This window comes from Martes martes (genome assembly GCF_963455335.1).
Source record: "Martes martes genome assembly, chromosome: 1".
Classification (NCBI taxonomy): Eukaryota; Metazoa; Chordata; class Mammalia; order Carnivora; family Mustelidae; genus Martes; species Martes martes.
Window position 1 is genome coordinate 216,299,316 of NC_137888.1, and position 15,768 is coordinate 216,315,083.

A 15,768-nucleotide genomic window follows, 5' to 3' on the forward strand; every position below is an offset into this window, starting at 1 on the left:
CCGTGCTGGGGTTCCTTGTTGGCCCGCGTTGGAAAGCACACGGCGATACACAGACGGACTGGGGCTATTTCGGGGTACCTTTTCAGGAGTGGCATTGGTGGGTCAAAGGCACCACATCTACAGTTTGACAAGCGAGGGAGGGCAAACTCCGTGCTGCCTCCAAGGGAGTCTGCTAATCCCGTTACTGAACAGGACTCCTGGGTTCCCTCTTCTGTTTGCTTGCTTCTTTGTTTTCAAGGATTTTCTTTCTTTATTTGACAGAGAAAGACAGAGATCACAAGGGGACAGAGAGGCAGGCAGAGAGAGAGGGGGAAGCAGGGTCCCCACCGAGCAGGGAGCCGGACGCAGGGCTCGGTCCAAGCACCCTGGGATGGCGACCCGAGCTGAAGGCAGACGCTTAACCGACCGAGCCACCTGGGTGTCCGCATTTATTTTATTTTTAACCAGGCTCCCCACCCAGCGTGGAGCCCTACATGGGGCTTGAACTCATGATCCTGAGATCCAGTCTTGAGCTGAGAACAAGAGTCGGACGCTTAACCCACTGAGCCCCCAGGCACCCTTCTTCGTGTTTGTTTTAAAACCTCCATCTTGCGGGCACCGGGCCGGCTCAGTCGATGGAGCCCGCGACTCTTGATCTCAGGGTTGTGAGTTCGAGCCCCTTTGGGGCACAGAGATGTCTTCAAAAAAAATTAAAATTTTCATCTTGGAGTACTTTGGGGTCTACAGAAAAGCCAGTATAGAGTCCCACGTACCCTCCACCCCGTGCCCCCTGTGTTGCTATTTTGTCAGAAGCAAGAAATTCACTTGTGTGCGCTCCCATCAGCTGCCCTCCAGACTTCGTCCGACCTCCTGGGCTCTTCCACTAGGGTCCTTCTCTGTCCAGCAGCTGTGTACCCGTCGTGCCTCCTGACTCTCTCAAAATCTAGGACACCACTTCAGTTGTACCTTGATTTTCACGAGTCTACGGCCATACCACCCTGAACGCGCCCGATCTCGTCTGATCTCGGAAGCTAAGCAGGGTCGGACCTGGTTAGTACTTGGATGGGAGACCTTGATTTTCACAAGCTTGACAGTTTGGGGACTGCTCAGGTATTTTCTAAGAAGTCCTCTAATCTGGGCTGAGGGTTATGGGTTTTGGGGAAGAACACAGAGTTGAGAGAGAGTCAAGAGTAGAGTTGTGTCTTGTCATCTCCTCTGAAGGGTCCCTGATGCTCCACAGACGTCCCTCTGAGGTTGACCTTGATCTGACCACTAGGCTGAGGTGCGCGCTGCCGGGCCTCCCCGCAGTCAGATTACCGCCCTCCCCTTCCCTGCTCTGTTCTTTGGAAAGGAGTCTCTGAGTCCAGGCTACACTTGAAGGGGGATTTATTTAGAAAATAATTTTTCGGGCACCTGGGTGGCTCAGTGGGTTAAGCCTCTGACTCCGGCTCAGGTCATGATCCCAGCATCCTGGGATCAAGCCCTGCATCGGGCTCCCTGCTCGGCGAGGGGGCCAGCTTCTCCCTCTCCCACTCCCCCTCCTTGTGTTCCCTCTCTAGCTGTGTCTCTCTCTGTCAAATAAATAAATAAAATATTTGAAAAAAAAATTTTAAAGATTTATTTATTTGAGAGATCACAAGCAGGCAGAGAGGCAGACAGAGAGAGAGGAGGAAGCAGGCTCCCCGCTGAGCAGAGAGCCCGATGCGGGGCTCGATCCCAGGACCCTGAGATCATGACTGAGCCGCAGGCAGAGGCTCAACCCACTGAGCCACCCAGGCGCCCTATTATTAAAATTATTAAAAACAAACGTAAAGTCTTTACTGTCTTAAAAAAGATAGGGCCGTCCCAGCATGTGTATACGCACGTATATATGTGCGTGCGCGCGCACACACACACACACAGCAGCCTTGGTTCTGAGCCTGACCTGTTTGGGGCATCTTCCTGGTGGGTATAAGGGCCTGGGGCATCCCTGCTGCGCAGGCCTCCGCTAGTTATTAACTCTCTGCTCACCTGTGCCCCCAGGCCTGCCTCCCCTCCAGGGCCAGTGGCCTCCCCTGCCCTGCCCTGGTCTAGCAGCCAGTGCGCCCTCCTGACCCCGTGAGTGCCATCAGAGCAGGGTAGAGACGGGAAGGGTGGAGGGACTGGCTGCCATGAGTGCTCGGACCGTCTCCGTACTTCCCCCAAACCCTGTGCTGTCTCAGCTTTGCCCGGGTCTCTGGCCTCTGCCACTCCTGATTTCCTCATCTGTGAAATGGGGGCGACAACTCGAAGGGTCTTCGTGTAACAAAAAGCAGAGGTGAGTGTGGAGTCTGAGTGCAGTGGGGATCATTGGGCACTGGGGCTTGTGCACACACTGGCTGCTCGGGGTGTGGGCACACACGGCCTGTGGGTGGAACACAGGCCCCGGTCCGGGGACTCCTGCCTGCAGAGTGGCCAGCGTGGCCCCAGACAAAGCCCACGGGCCCGCTGGGAGGCATGTCTTGTGTGGGGCCACGCAGCCTGCTGGGGACTGCCGGGACGGCAGCCCTGACCTGTCTGCTCACAGCCTCTGCCTGTGGGAAGAAGGCACGACCTTGTCGCCCCAGGTCCCTGCAGTGGCCCTGAGTGCTGCCCCCTGCCATGTCTGCTGGAGGCCCCAGTGTGGCTGCCCGTGGCACGCATCCCCCCACCCACCCTTCCTCCACTGGGCCATCCTGTGCCTACCAACCTATGCCTTTTCCTGACTCCCAGCCGCCCTGCCGTAGACCTTGAGCTCTTTGAGGGCAAGTTGCTGGGCGCTCCTCTGGGCACAATAAACATTCCTGGAAGCAACAAATGGGTTCTGGTCTCTTTCTTGTCCAGCTGCTTGCCTCCTGCCTGGTGTCAGCTGGGGTCAGGGGTAGCCTCCAGGGGCTGCCTGCCTTGTCTGAACTTGGGAGAGCTTCTTCCATATGACTGGGCAGTGGAGGTGGGGGGGGGGGGACTGTAGACTGGCCCAGGCGGCTCACCTAGACCTTCAAAGGCACGGGGGTGCCCGGCCCATGGGAATGATGACTGCAGTGCTCGCCAAGTGCCCCCCTGGATGGTCCTCCGCCCGTCAAAGGGCCCTCCTTCGCCTGGGCAGCCTTCAGTCAACACTGTCTCCGGCTCTCCCCATACAGCCACGTGCAGGGTGGGGGTGGGGGGCCCGGACGCGAGCCGACAGTCGCCAGCGAGGTGGCAGAATGAAGAGAGAGTCGAGGACGGGGCCAGGGTCCGGGCCGCTGCCCACACGCACGCAGCAGCAGCTGTGCCCCCCGGAGGCCGCTCTGGCCATCGCTGGGCCCCCATAGCCAGCCTAGGAAGGGGCGGGGCCGTGGTCGCCGCGGAGAGGGCCACCCTGTTGTCCCACTTCCGAGTGACCCCGGCCTCGGACTGCCGGCTTGGCTGACCCCGGCCATCGGCGCCCTCCCCACTGAACGACCTGGCCCGGACGTCCTCAGGGCTTCCACAGGCCCCACTTTTCCCGGCCCCAATCCCAAGGATCCCCGCCCAGCGGCGCGGAGCGATGTTCCAGCCCCGTGTATCGGCAGGGCCCGACGCTCTGCCGCGCCCAGCTCTTTGCAACCCCACCGGGCTCCCCTTCCCGACCCCCAGACCCCGATCCTCCGCCAGCCCACATCAGCCCTTCCCACCCCTCGTGGGGTGCGCACAAGTGACTCCCGAGGGGGGCGCAGGAGGAGAAACGAATGCCGGTTCGCCGGACCCGGCTGGGCGGGGCGCCCCACTCGTCCCGTGCCCGGCCACGGGGCTCCGGGAAACGCGAGGCGACGGAGGGAAGCGCAGTCCAGCAGGGCCCAGGTCAGGGTAAAGGAGAGGGGGAAGGGTCGCGCACGTGGCCGGGGGGCGGGGCTGGCCGCTTCCGCACTCCCACCGGGCCACGTGGGGAGCGGAGCCCTCCCCCACCGAGAACGGGGGCGCGCCCGGGGCCAGGGTGGAAGCGTCCGGGGGAGGGGAGGGCTCCCGCCGGCCGCGCGCCCCGGCGTGGGGTGGGCGCGCCCGCGAGGGGGCGGGGCGCGCGCCGAGGAGGGCGGGCTGCGCCGGGCGGGGGTGGGGCCGCCCGGGGAGGGAGGGAGGGGCGTGCCCAGATGGGGCGGGGCGCTCCCGCGAGGGAGGATCGTACCGGGGAAGGGCGGAGCTTGGCGAGGTGAGGCGGGGGAACTCCGAGAAGGGCAAGGGGGCGCGCGCCGCAGGGACCGGAGCCGGGGTCTCGGGCTGGGGGGCCCGCGTGGGGAGGGCGCGCTTCGGGAAGCCGCCGGAGCCGAGCTCCGGGGTCGGGGTGGGCGCGCCGGGGGCGGCTCCTGCGGCCCCAACCCCGCCCCCGGCGGCCGCGCGCGGCGGGCAGGGCGGTGGAGGGCGCGCCGGGCGGGGGGCGTGGCCGCGCGCCCCGAGGGGGCGTCCTCCGGGCGGGGCGGGCCGCGGCCACCCCCGCGGGCTCCGGTGCGTCAGGGCGCGTCAGGCGGGGCGGGGCGGGCCGAGCGCGGGCGGCGGCGGCGGCGGCGCGCGCCGGCCTCCGCCTCCTCCTCCTCCTCCTCCGCCTCCCGCACTCGAGCAGCCGCCGCCGGCCGGACGGGCACCGCTCCCGCCGCCTCCTTTCAGCCCGCTCGGCCCGCGCCGCGCGCCCTTGCCCGGCATGTCGGCGGCCGTGGCGTGCGTGGATTACTTCGCTGCCGACGTGCTCATGGCCATCTCCTCGGGCGCCGTGGTGCACCGCGGGCGGCCGGGCCCCGAGGGCGCGGGCCCCGCCGCTGGCTTGGAGGTGCGCGCGCCGCGCCGCGAGGCCGCCCCGCCCGGGCCCCCGAGCCCGCCACCGCCGCCCCCCGCCGCCTCCGGCCCGGGCCCCGCCGCCGCCGCCGCCGCCGCCGCGCCCCACCTGCTGGCCGCCAGCATCCTGGCCGACCTGCGCAGCGGGCCCGGCGCCGCCCCGGGGGGCGCCTCGCCCGCCTCCTCCTCCTCGGCCGCCTCGTCCCCGTCCTCTGGCCGCGCCCCCGGCGCCGCGCCTGCCGCCGCCAAGAGCCACCGCTGTCCCTTCCCAGGCTGCGCCAAGGCGTACTACAAGTCCTCACACCTCAAGTCGCACCTGCGGACGCACACAGGTGAGCCCCGTCCTCCTGGCCCGCGCGCGCGGTCTCCTGCGCCCCTTCCCCCTCCGGGACCCCAAAACTGCGTGGCGCGTGGGGGGCGGGGAGGGGGGCGCGCCCGGGCCGCCGCCGCCGCCGCCGCCGCCGCCGCGCCGGCCGGGAGGGCGGGGCCTCGGTGGGTGGGGCGCGCGCAGGGGGCGTGGCGGCCACGCGGTCGGGCGGCGCGCGGTTGGCGGGCGAGAGCGTGGCCGCTGCAGGGGCTCGCGGGGCGCGCGGCGCGACGGGGTCCGTGGGCGGAATCGGGGCTCCCGGACCGTCCCCTCCCCCGTCGGCCCGGTTTCTCTCTATTTCCTGTCGCGTTCGCGTCTGGGGAGTGGATGCCGTGTCTGGAGCACGCCGCTCTGACTGTCCTGTCTTCCCGTTCTTTGCCTCAGTTTCCCTATCTGTAGAGAGGGAGGTGGCAGCGACGAATCAGCCCAGAGGGCAGCAGAGCAGCTGGCGTGGGGGTCGGAGTGGGGGGGCGCCCCGCACGTTCCCCCCCCGTGAGTTTTAATAAGGCGGAGGGGTTTGCTGAGAGCGCGGGGTTGAGGCCTGAGTCTGGATGCGGGAGTGGGGGGTGGATTTAAGAGGGGGACCCTCGAGGGTGTCAGGTCCTCACGCGTTAGGTGGCAGGGATGGGGTGAGGGGTCAGTGACACTTGTCACCTCTCGTTTCCCAGCTGAGGGTGAGGGGACAGCTCGGGGAATCTGAGGGAGGGTCACAGTCATCACCCTTTCACCCTCTCTCTTGTGCCCCTGGGGTACCCCACTCTCCACCCCGAGAATGCTTTTGTCCAAGCTGGGAGTTTGGGTTGGGGGTCGGGGAAGGTGGGTGTTGGAAGCTGGCCTGGGCTTGAGTATTGAGGGGGGTCCTCCTGCCCTCGGGGAAGGGGGGGCATCTGGGTGCTGGTGTGAGCATGCACTCGGATTCCGGCTCTGCCTCTTTCTAGCCCATGGCCTATCCTGGGGTTCAGTGTTTTCGCGTGTGTAAAGGGCACGTGGAATTCCGCCTTCTCAGGGTCTCTGGGGGGGTCTGGTGCAGCCGGGGCGCTGTGGACACACTCCCTTTGTGGAGAGGGTGCGGGAAAGCAGGGCTGGCCCTGTGGTGTGGTGGGGCTAGGGTGCGGGCAGCCCCCGACTCCTTGCGGGACCTCAGATGCCCGGTGCCCTCCTCCCTGCCTTTGGCGCTCCCCGTCTCCCCCACAGTCCCCATCCCTGCCCACGGGGACCTGGAGGCTCTGCCCCGCTTGTGAGCACAGGACAGGATACCGGGGCCACTGTGCGCCAGGCGGGGTCTGCATTTCCTCCTGGAGCCACCCCACTTCTCCAGCAGCTGCTGGGTGTTACACACACATTGAGGCAGTGAGGTCTGGGGGTCCCTGAAGATGGAGAGATGCCTCTCTGGGGACCAGAGGGGACATTCCTCTCTGGGTGTGGAGCTGGGGTCTGAGGAGGGTCCTGGCTCATCCTAAGTGAGTTGGCCTGTCTGGGCAGCTGGGGTGCTGGCGTGGAGAGACTGTCCGGAGAGGGACCCCGTTTCTCCCGCTCTTGCGCTCCTACCCCTGTCCCGTCGTTGGATGGTGAGGCGCCGAGAGCCTTTTGGAACCCCCTCCCCCCCACCCAGGGTACTGATTTGATTTATTTTCTTTTCTGGGTCCTGTCCAACTTCTGGGTCAGTGGGAGGCAGTGGCCAGGTCACCTCCCAGCACAGGTCCCAAGAGACAACTTCAGAACGGCCTGGAGTCCTTCGACCAGAGGCTCAGAGGCCCCAAGCAGTGGTGGTCGCCTCTAAGTCGGGGGACTCCTTGCTGGGCCAGGATGTCAGTATTGCTATCCTCGTTTTAAATGAGAATTTTAAGTTCGCGAGGCCCAGCTGGGGTGGGGGAGTGTCCCAGTGGAGGGGGTGAGTCGTGGGTGGGGGGCGGGCAGGGCGCCGTCCCTCATGGGTCCTTAGCCGCCACGGAGCGGTCCTGTCTCAGAGTCCTCCTTGTAACGCGGCGTGGGAGCCCAGAGGGCACAGCTCCTGGGCACACTGTCTGCTTCTGAGGTTGGGAAAGCCTGACTCCGGGACCCTTGCTGTACTGGTTCCCGCGGGTTTCCGACACCTGTGTGCCCGAGACGGCTCATTCAGGGAGTCGTCCCCCGCCCCAAGAACCCTGGCTTCGTGGTTGCGTAAGGGCCTGTTAGCTTTTTTGGCTCCTAGTAGAGGGGGGCGCTGCTGTTATGGCTGGGTTGGGGGAGGGGAAGTCATGCTGGCCCTGGGTGTCCCCAGGCTAGCTTGGTGTTGCCTGTGGCCGAGAGTGGGCCTGGGGACCCATGGGACGGTAACTAGAAGTCAGCGGGGGGCCATCCCCCGGGAGAGAAGCCCGCCCTCCCCGCCTTGCCTGAGGATCACTCTTTCTCTCTGTAAGGAGAATCCCAGTCCCGGTCCAGCCCCATTCCACAGAGGAGCAGACTGAGGGCCCGGGCAGGAGCCTGGCCAGAGTCCAGTGTCCCTGCTCCGCTTGGCACAGGAGGTGGGGAGGCCGGGGAGGGCCACCCAGCAATAGAGGCAGGGTTGGCCTGTGGTCCCCTAGGTCTGGCCTGCAGCCCCGGCATCGAGCTCTCCTACGCGGGGTGGGGAAGGACTTTGGAAGCTTCAAGAGAAGTTGACGCCGTTGCTATGGATACGGAGAGTGAGAGGAGCGATGGGGCGGGGGCGGGAGGAGAGGCTGGCTGTCTACTCCCTGCTCTCCCAACCTCCATATCCGGACTGTTCGCCTGCCCCAGAGTCCCCGGTTCCAAGTGGGCTCGAGCTCTGCTCCTGCTGGACTGTCAGTCTCCCCCCCCAGCAAGAGGGAGCTCAGACCCGGGAGTGGAGCTTCTAGGCCAAGGTTGGATCCCCAGGGCACCGCGGACACCACTCTCCGTGGTTGTCCAGGGCACCCTGGGGGGGTCTCAGCAGGATCCCTGGCCGCACCCACTCGATGCGAGAAACTCGTGTCCCCTGGGGTGGTTGCAGGGTCACTCCCAGGTGGGACCCACTGTTTTACTCTAAAACCCCGTCTCAAGTCAGGAATGGTAGGTGAACGTCGAGCACATGCGGTTCTGTGGGGCCCTCCCAGTCCCTGTGCCCTGACACCCTGGACCCTTGGGGAGGGGGGTGATAGCCACAGCCACGAAGGAAGAGGTCTCTCTGCCGATACCTTGGGGTCCTGTGGGGCAGAAAGGGGTGTGTCCCAGGAGCAGGATGTCGCCTGGCTGCAGGGCGTGGGGACAGGGGCCCTGGGGCAGGAGTTGGGAGGATGAGGCGGAGGTGTGAGGTGGGGAGGGTCAGGGCAGGTGAAGGGTTAATCCCAAGGGCAGGGGGTGGAGGGTGGGCAGGAAGGCAGGCCCGGCTTTGCAGAGGAAAATCCGTTTACGGAGCTGGGAGCTGGGATTAGGGTCCCGGAGAGGGGTTGAGGAGGGCAGCTTGCCCGCCTGGGAGCCAGAGGGGTGGGCCAGCCCACAGACTGGGTGCAGGTGAGAAGCCCCTGGACGCGGAGAGCCAGAGGTGGTCGGGGTGAACCCTAGTTTTTCTGAGTAGCCCAAGGAGGGGGCAGGGTGGGGGTGGTGGTATTCTTGGCCGAAGAGGCCCCCGGGGGAGAGGCAGATGGGGACACTGAGACCCAGAGGGGAAGTAGCCACCATCCTCCAGGGTCCGAGTGGACAGCAGACCCTACCCCCGCTACCCACCTCCCCTGGGCAGGGTGCCTTTGAGGACAGGTGGGGCTCGGGAGACTGGCCGCCGGGGAGCTCCCCCTAGCTCCCTCCTCCGCACACGCAGAGAGCAGCTGGAACTGGGGGGTGGGGGAGGGCCCCCAACATTGCAGGGCCGATAACCACCCCCCACCCAGGCTCCCTGATAAAGGTCGCCCAGATGGCCCGGGAGCTGGTACGTGATACCAGTGTGAGGAGCCGGCCTCCCTCCGGAGGGGGCCGCCCTGACTCGAACCTTCGCCCAGTGCCGTCCCAGAACAGTGGGTCTCCCGACCACACATGCTGGGGGGGGGCTGTGCGAGCTGTTACTGCTCACCCCCCAGGCACAAGGAGCCCCCTGGGCCAAAGAGGCCCGTCTGGGTGGGAAGCGAGCCGTGCAGTGGGGGTCTGCAGGGAGGAAGGAGGCGTGAGGGGCTGCAGTAGCCGTAGGGCCTCGGTTGGGGGTGTGGGGGGTGGACAAGATGGTGAACACCCTGTCAGCTGCTGCTGCAGCCCGAGCTTGGCCCTCTGGCCCCCGAGGCTCCACACAGATGCATGGAGTGCCCACGGTGGGCCAGGCCTGTGCCCTCCACTTGGCAGTCAGGTGAAGGGGCAGGTCACACACCTGGGAGATGCTAAGCACAAGGACAGAGAAGCCGAGAAAGGGGACAGTGGAGTGCACCTGTGGGGTAAGGAGAGGCTGATCTTAGGTGTGATGGTACACAGAGAAGGGGCAGAGGGATAGAAGAGAGAGTCTAGGCAGCCAGAACATAGAAGTCGAGGGAGGGTGAGGGGTCAAGGTAAACCCTTTCGGCGTTGATCTTGGGTCAGGGAGTAGTTCTGGGAGTTGAAGGGCAGAGCACAGACTAGGTGGCTCAGCCCCAAGCTGATAGGTGACTGCACCAGTCCAGGCAAGAGCTGGGTGTACAGCCAGTGTGGGGTCTGGAGATATTCTGAAGGGGTTACTGATGGGATTTCCTGCCAGTTACCCAGCAGGCCAGGAATGGAGATGGCCTGTCTCCGCCTTTGGTGGCAACAACACAGCTATTGAAAGGGGAACCCTACAGGAGGAGTGGGGATGTGGGGGTGGGTAGGTGGTAAGCCTTGTGTTTGGGGGGCAGGGCCCGGGGGCGCCTGGCCGGCTGCTCACTGGGGCATGTGACTTTGATCTCAGGGTTTGAGTTCGTGCCCCACGTTGGGTGAGGAGATTATGTAGGGGGACTCTGTACAGCTGTCCTAGGAGCTTGCTGGAGGCAGACCCCAGGCCCTGCTCTCCAGACCTCCCCATCAGCTCCCCCCTTCTGCTGCACCTCCACAACTGTTCTTTGGGTCCTTTCTGGAATCCCGGGGGGGGGGCTTCAGGAAGCCCCTGGCGCGCTCCCTGCTGCAGCCCCAGCCCTCTGGAGCTCTCCGGAAATTCTCTCTCACCTGGCCCATCCCCCCTGCGTGTGCTGGGTAGGTGGGTATTTGTGCAAGGGTCAGCTGCCGGACACAGCTCCCTCCCTACCCGAGGGATGCCCTCACGAGGTCATGGTGAAGGTTAGTTGTAGGAGTCGGGTCCTTGGCCCCTGCCGGGAAGGCCAGGCAGGCCAAGTGGTGCTGCTTGGCTCCGGTACCACCTTCTCGGTCCCGTTTATCAGGTCTCCAGGACCTCTTGGCCTCCATTTTTTCTGAGCCAGCATGGCACTGTGGTGACTCCAACTGTCCCCAGGTCACCCCAGCCCAGCCCAAGTCAAAAGGTCGTGTCCACAGGGCTCCGCCCACCGCATCTCCTCCAGCCCGGGTTCCAGTCTGCTCTGGGGCAGCGGGAAGTGGCACCTGCGGCCCCCGCTGGCTCTGAGTCTCCTCAGCGCACCCCCTCCCTGCCCTGGCTGGTGGACTGTGGGAGGGTGACAGGGCCTGGTATCTCGCAGGCATTCGCCCGACGTTGTGGGGGCGGGAAGCCTGCGCACCGGTGCCCGCCACCCACGTGTGCACGTGAGCTCCCCAGCAACTGGGCGTGGGGCGGGGCTGGCAGGCGTCCAGCCGGCGAGTCGACCCCAGCCCCGCCGCCCGCCCCGCCCTCGCCCTCGCCCGAGCGGGAGCGGGGACCACGTGAGCGAGGCCGGCTGGGCTGCGGATGTCCCTGCCGCCACCGAGCTCCGAGCTACGTGCGGCAGCTGTGTTCCCGGCGGCTGCACGCGTCCTCTTGCGCGGCTCTTGCAACCTGCTCCTTGCAAAGTGGGGCTGCGGGGAGGCGGGTGCCAGTCCCGCCGCCCGCCCGAAATGGGGAAGTGAGCCAACTGCGGGGCGCGCCAGCAGCGGGATGGCCCCCCCTTCCCTTCTGCTTTCCCCCGCCTGCGCTCGGCAAGATGGCGACAGGCCTGCAGGGCCCTCGGAGGGGGCTCCCCCGGCCACCAGGACTGGCCTAGAGCCAGCAGCCCCGCCCCCGAAACCGGACTCCGCTCCCGCAGACTGCAGCCCTGGGGGACTGTCCGGTCCCAGCACTCCACCATCCGGGTGGGGCCGGGGTCCTTTCCCGGGCTGTTTTGAGCTCCCTGGTTCTGTAGAGGATGGCCCTGCGGAGGTCCCTCCCCCTGCCTTTGGGACCCTCCTGGGGAGGGGTGCGGCCCCAGAGGTTTGCAGTCCACGAGGTCTTGGGTACAGATGTGTAACGCCCCCTCTTTCCCTGGCGTAGGTGACTAGCACACCTGGATTCACCGCCTTCTGGGGCGCCCCTCCCGCTGCTGGGAGAAACCCACAAATCTTCACAGGGGACTTGCTGGACCCCGCTGCCTCCTTTGGTCTTGGGGGCGGCCTGGAAGAAGGGGTGGGGGAGGGGAGGGTTTCATTCTCCCCTGGGCCATGGGTGGTGGCAAGGGAACCCTCCCTGCCTGTCCTGTCTCCTGCCTCCTCCCAGCCCCTCACCTAAGGACAGTCCCTTCGTTTTCAGAGCTGGGACGTCCCCGGCACACGCTGAGGATCCAGGCCCTGCTCTCCCCACAGCCGCGCGCCTGTCCCGTTGTCCTTCCCGCCCGCTCCCGGTTTCCTCTGCCTTCGGCCACCATCTGCCCTGTTTGGGGGCCTTTCTCCGACCCCCGGCCAGGCACCCCCTTCTGGTGTGTTCCCTGAGTGAATCACCACAGTGCTCAGCGTGGGCCTGACCCCGCCGTGGCCGCCGGAGTCCAGCCCTCTGCCTTTGCACCTGGAGCTCCATCCAGTGCCACAAAGGGTGTCACACAGGGGTGTGGGCGCCACGGCTCACGTGCCCACATTCTGTCCATACCCGCACCACACACACCCTCCAAAACTCCTGAACGAAACAACTGCTGGGGAGCCCGGCCTCCCGGTACCCGGCGCAGGGGCGCAAGCTCCGGGTCCCTCAGGGCCCCTCGGCCTGGGGCATGGCGGGGTCCAGGGGGGACCCCATCTAAAGGTGGGGCCCTGGGGACTCCCCCGTGGGGTTGGGAGATGCTGACAACGCTCGTTGGGGATCGGGCTGAACCGATGGGGGGCTACACCCCAGACAGGAGGGGTGGGCGGCGACAGGCGCTTGGGGCTGGCGGCGGCTGGTCGGGGCAGGATGGGCGAGGCCAGCCTGGGAGGTGGGAGGGGTCTGCGGAGGAAGTTGCCTGGTGGCGGCCCGCCCCTCGCCTCCCCTCCCCTCCCCTCCCCTCGCCTCCCCTCGCCTCCCCTCCCCTCGCCTCGCCTCCCCTCCCCTCGCCTCGCCTCCCCTCCCCTCGCCTCCCCTCCCCTCGCCTCCCCTCCCCTCGCCTCGCCTCCCCTCCCCTCCCCTCGCCTCCCCTCCCCTCCCCTCCCCTCCCCGTCGGTTCCGCGGGGGCGGGGTAAGGCCGGTGGCCACCGCCTCCAAGCCCTCCCCTTCCCGGCAGCGCTGTGACTTGCCAGGGGCCTTCTCTGCCAGGGCCTGGTGCCCTTCCCCACCCTGGGCTCTGGGGCTGCTGCAGGTGGCCCTGCGGTCCCTCCACATGGCCCTCTACCTCTTGAGAGGCCACAAGGGTCAGTGGGTGGGCAGGGCATGGGAATCCTCCCAGACGCCATCCCCACCCCGACTTGGCGCCCCGAGTGGTCATTTTCAAAAGGAGAGGGTTACTGGGGGTCGCGAGCACCTGGGAGCCTCCGGTACGCCCCCCGGGAGAGCGGAGGTGGGGCGGGAACCACTGGCGGAGGGAGCAGCCCCTGCCGAGCCCGCGTGCCCTGGGGGCGGGCGCAGAAGTGTCCCCAGGCGGCGCGGTGGGAGTGGGGCGGGCCTGGCAGAGCTCGGCCTCCGCGGAAACTGCTCGTGGAATCACTACAGCGTCCTGGGAGCAAAGGGCAGGAGAGTTCCTTAGGGGCTTCGTGAAATGGGGGGGGGTTTCTTTACGTCGCCCCCGAGTCCAGCCTCCAGAACGCGCGGGCGGCTGCGGCGGGGGTTGGGGAGCCACACGGCCCGGACCCCGCCCGCGGCGTCCCCCCGCCCCCACCCCCGCGCTGACCGCCGCCGTCTGTCCTCTGCCCCCTCTGCCCAGGCGAACGCCCCTTTGCCTGCGACTGGCCGGGCTGCGACAAGAAGTTCGCGCGCTCCGACGAGCTGGCCCGCCACCACCGGACGCACACCGGCGAGAAGCGCTTCCCCTGCCCGCTCTGCTCCAAGCGCTTCACCCGCAGCGACCACCTGACCAAGCACGCGCGCCGCCACCCCGGCTTCCGCCCGGAACTGCTCCGGCGCCCGGGCGCCCGCAGCACCTCGCCCAGCGACTCGCTGCCCTGCAGCCTGGCCGGCAGCCCCGCGCCCAGCCCCGCGCCCAGCCCGGCCCCCTCCGGCCTGTAGGGCCCTCTCCAGCCCGCCCTGCCGCACCCCTGCTGGGCCTGGGCACGGAGCACCAGCAAAACGCCTGCCGTCCGCAGCCAGGGGCGGGCCACGGACCGACAGCCAGCGTCCCCGACGCCGGCCGGGGTGGGGGTGGTCCTCGGGAGCGGCTGGGGCCCGCGTCTGTAAATAGCCATGTCGGATAACTCTCTTCCCACGTGTTACACAGGAACCCCTGGTGGGCCGCCAGCAGGCGCTCCCCTCCCCCCATCGCCACCTCCCTGCTTTGGAGAGGGGGAGCTGGGGGGGGGGGAGGGTTGGTGAGCGGCCCAGGAAAGGTGCACCTGACCGGTGCTCGGACCCTGCCCTCCCCAGCCCCCCTCTCCAGGTTGGGATGACGTGTGCAAAGAGCCTTAGATGAACCGGGGGTCACCGCGGCACCCCTGCCCCCACCGCGCCCGGGGCCCCTCACCCCTCTGAAAGCCATTGGAGATGTTCAGGGAATTGGGGCGTGGCCCCAGCCGCCCCCATCCGGGTACTCAATCTCAGGTGTCCACAGGTTCTGCCCTGCCACCCAGCTCCCCGGCAGTGGGGGCGGGGGGAGGGGGGGAGGCAGTAGGATCCAGGATTTGCTCCTAAGACTGGGGTGGGGAGGGAGAGAAACGGGTTCTTCCAAAGAGCATTTGACTCACTTGGAGGGGAGGGCGTAACACGGCTGCGGCTGGGGCAAATGCCTCCTTATTTATTTTCCTCTGTCTCTGCAGGTGGGAAGGAGGGGGGCGGGGAGCTGCCCCCCTCCGGGTGGGCGTGTGCGCGTGTGAGTGAGGACTGCTCCTGTCGGAGTCCAGTCCCCGACTTTGGCCTTCCACGGCATGGTGTGACAATCAGTCAGTCCCTCCTGTTCGGGACCACGACAGCATCGAGCATAAAGCCCCCGTTCCCTGCAGGTGGCCGTGTGGGGGCCGGCCCCGTCCTGCCACTGGCCCTTCTTCCTGGCGGGTAGCCCCAGTCCCGTGGCCTCTGGACCAGAGGCTGGGGGCCCGCCTGTGAGGGCGGGAAGCATGAGGGCTGACCCCCGCACCCCATGGGATAGCTCGTTTTTTGGACCGGGTAGAATATTTTTTCAGGCACCAATCCCTTTCCTGACCTGGGCCCCGTGGGTGGTCCGCTGTCCTGGGGGGGGCGGGTGTTGGGGGGAAGGTCTGCCAGATCTGAACTTAGGGTAGGGAGGGGTAAGTGCTGTGTCCTCTCCTGGCGCATTCCCACCACAGCCTGGGTTGGGTTTCATTTTGGACAGGGACTGAGGACCCCCACCCTACAATGGGAGAGCACCCAGGCTCCCTGTCCCAAGACCCTGAAAGGACCTGCGTCCCACTGTTGGCTGCAGGAGGTTTGTGGCACCTGCGTGTGTTCCAGAACCTTTCTGTCTCCCCTTTGGGGGCTGGGGGTTTGGATGGCGTTGGTGTGGACCAGACCCGGCCTGGCAGGATCCAGGGATGGGTGCTGGGGGTCCTGGGGAGGAGGCCAGGGAAGCCCTTTTGGAGCTGCACTGGGAAGGGTCGTCTTGCCCGGTTTCTGGGCGGATCCTTGCCAGGCTGGTCCGTCTGTACCCTAAACCCTCCTCTCTAGCAGTGTTGGTGAGATGCCTTAGTCTGTGGGGGCAGGCTGGGGTCCCATTTTCCCCTGTGTCTTTATGGACATTCTCTTGGTTGTCCCGTCCCTGGCTGGTGCCTCCCCACAGGAGGTCTGAGGGCCCGGGAAGCCGGGGACTCATCCCTGGTCCCTGTCCAGTGTCCAAGGGCCTGGAGAGACCTGTGCCCCTCCTCCCCCAAGGAGCTGGAGGTCACTGGGACCTGGTTCCAGCCACTTAGCTGTGGCATCTCAAGGGGGGAAAGGGGGAAGGGCCCCCCAGGGACTTGTGCTTTCAGGGGGCGCCCCCCCTTCCCCTGTCCTGCCTGGCCTCTTCCTTGTATTTAATTAAACAAGCCCTTTTTTAAACCCGACTCTTGTGCCCGTGTGGTTTTTCCCACCCCTGGCCTTCCTGGAAAGACCCCACTGGCTGGGACACGAGATAACGCTCCCTAAGGCCTGGGGAGGGGGCCGCTGCCCCGCATCCCCCACGCGTCGCGCGGCTGCGCCCCCCTCCTTC

At 66.5% G+C, this 15,768-nt stretch overlaps 1 protein-coding gene across 1 annotated transcript; it reads left to right on the forward strand.

Annotated features, from left to right (window-relative positions):
- Window positions 1–4,630: 4,630 nt before the first annotated feature.
- KLF16 (KLF transcription factor 16) lies at window positions 4,631–15,615 on the forward strand (the record flags this gene model as incomplete). The annotated part of the gene is made up of 2 exons (XM_080812554.1): window positions 4,631–5,093; window positions 13,339–15,615. The coding sequence occupies 2 exons, from the start codon at window positions 4,631–4,633 to the stop codon at window positions 13,638–13,640; spliced, it is 765 nt and encodes a 254-aa protein (XP_080668680.1). The 3' UTR covers window positions 13,641–15,615.
- Window positions 15,616–15,768: the final 153 nt, after the last annotated feature.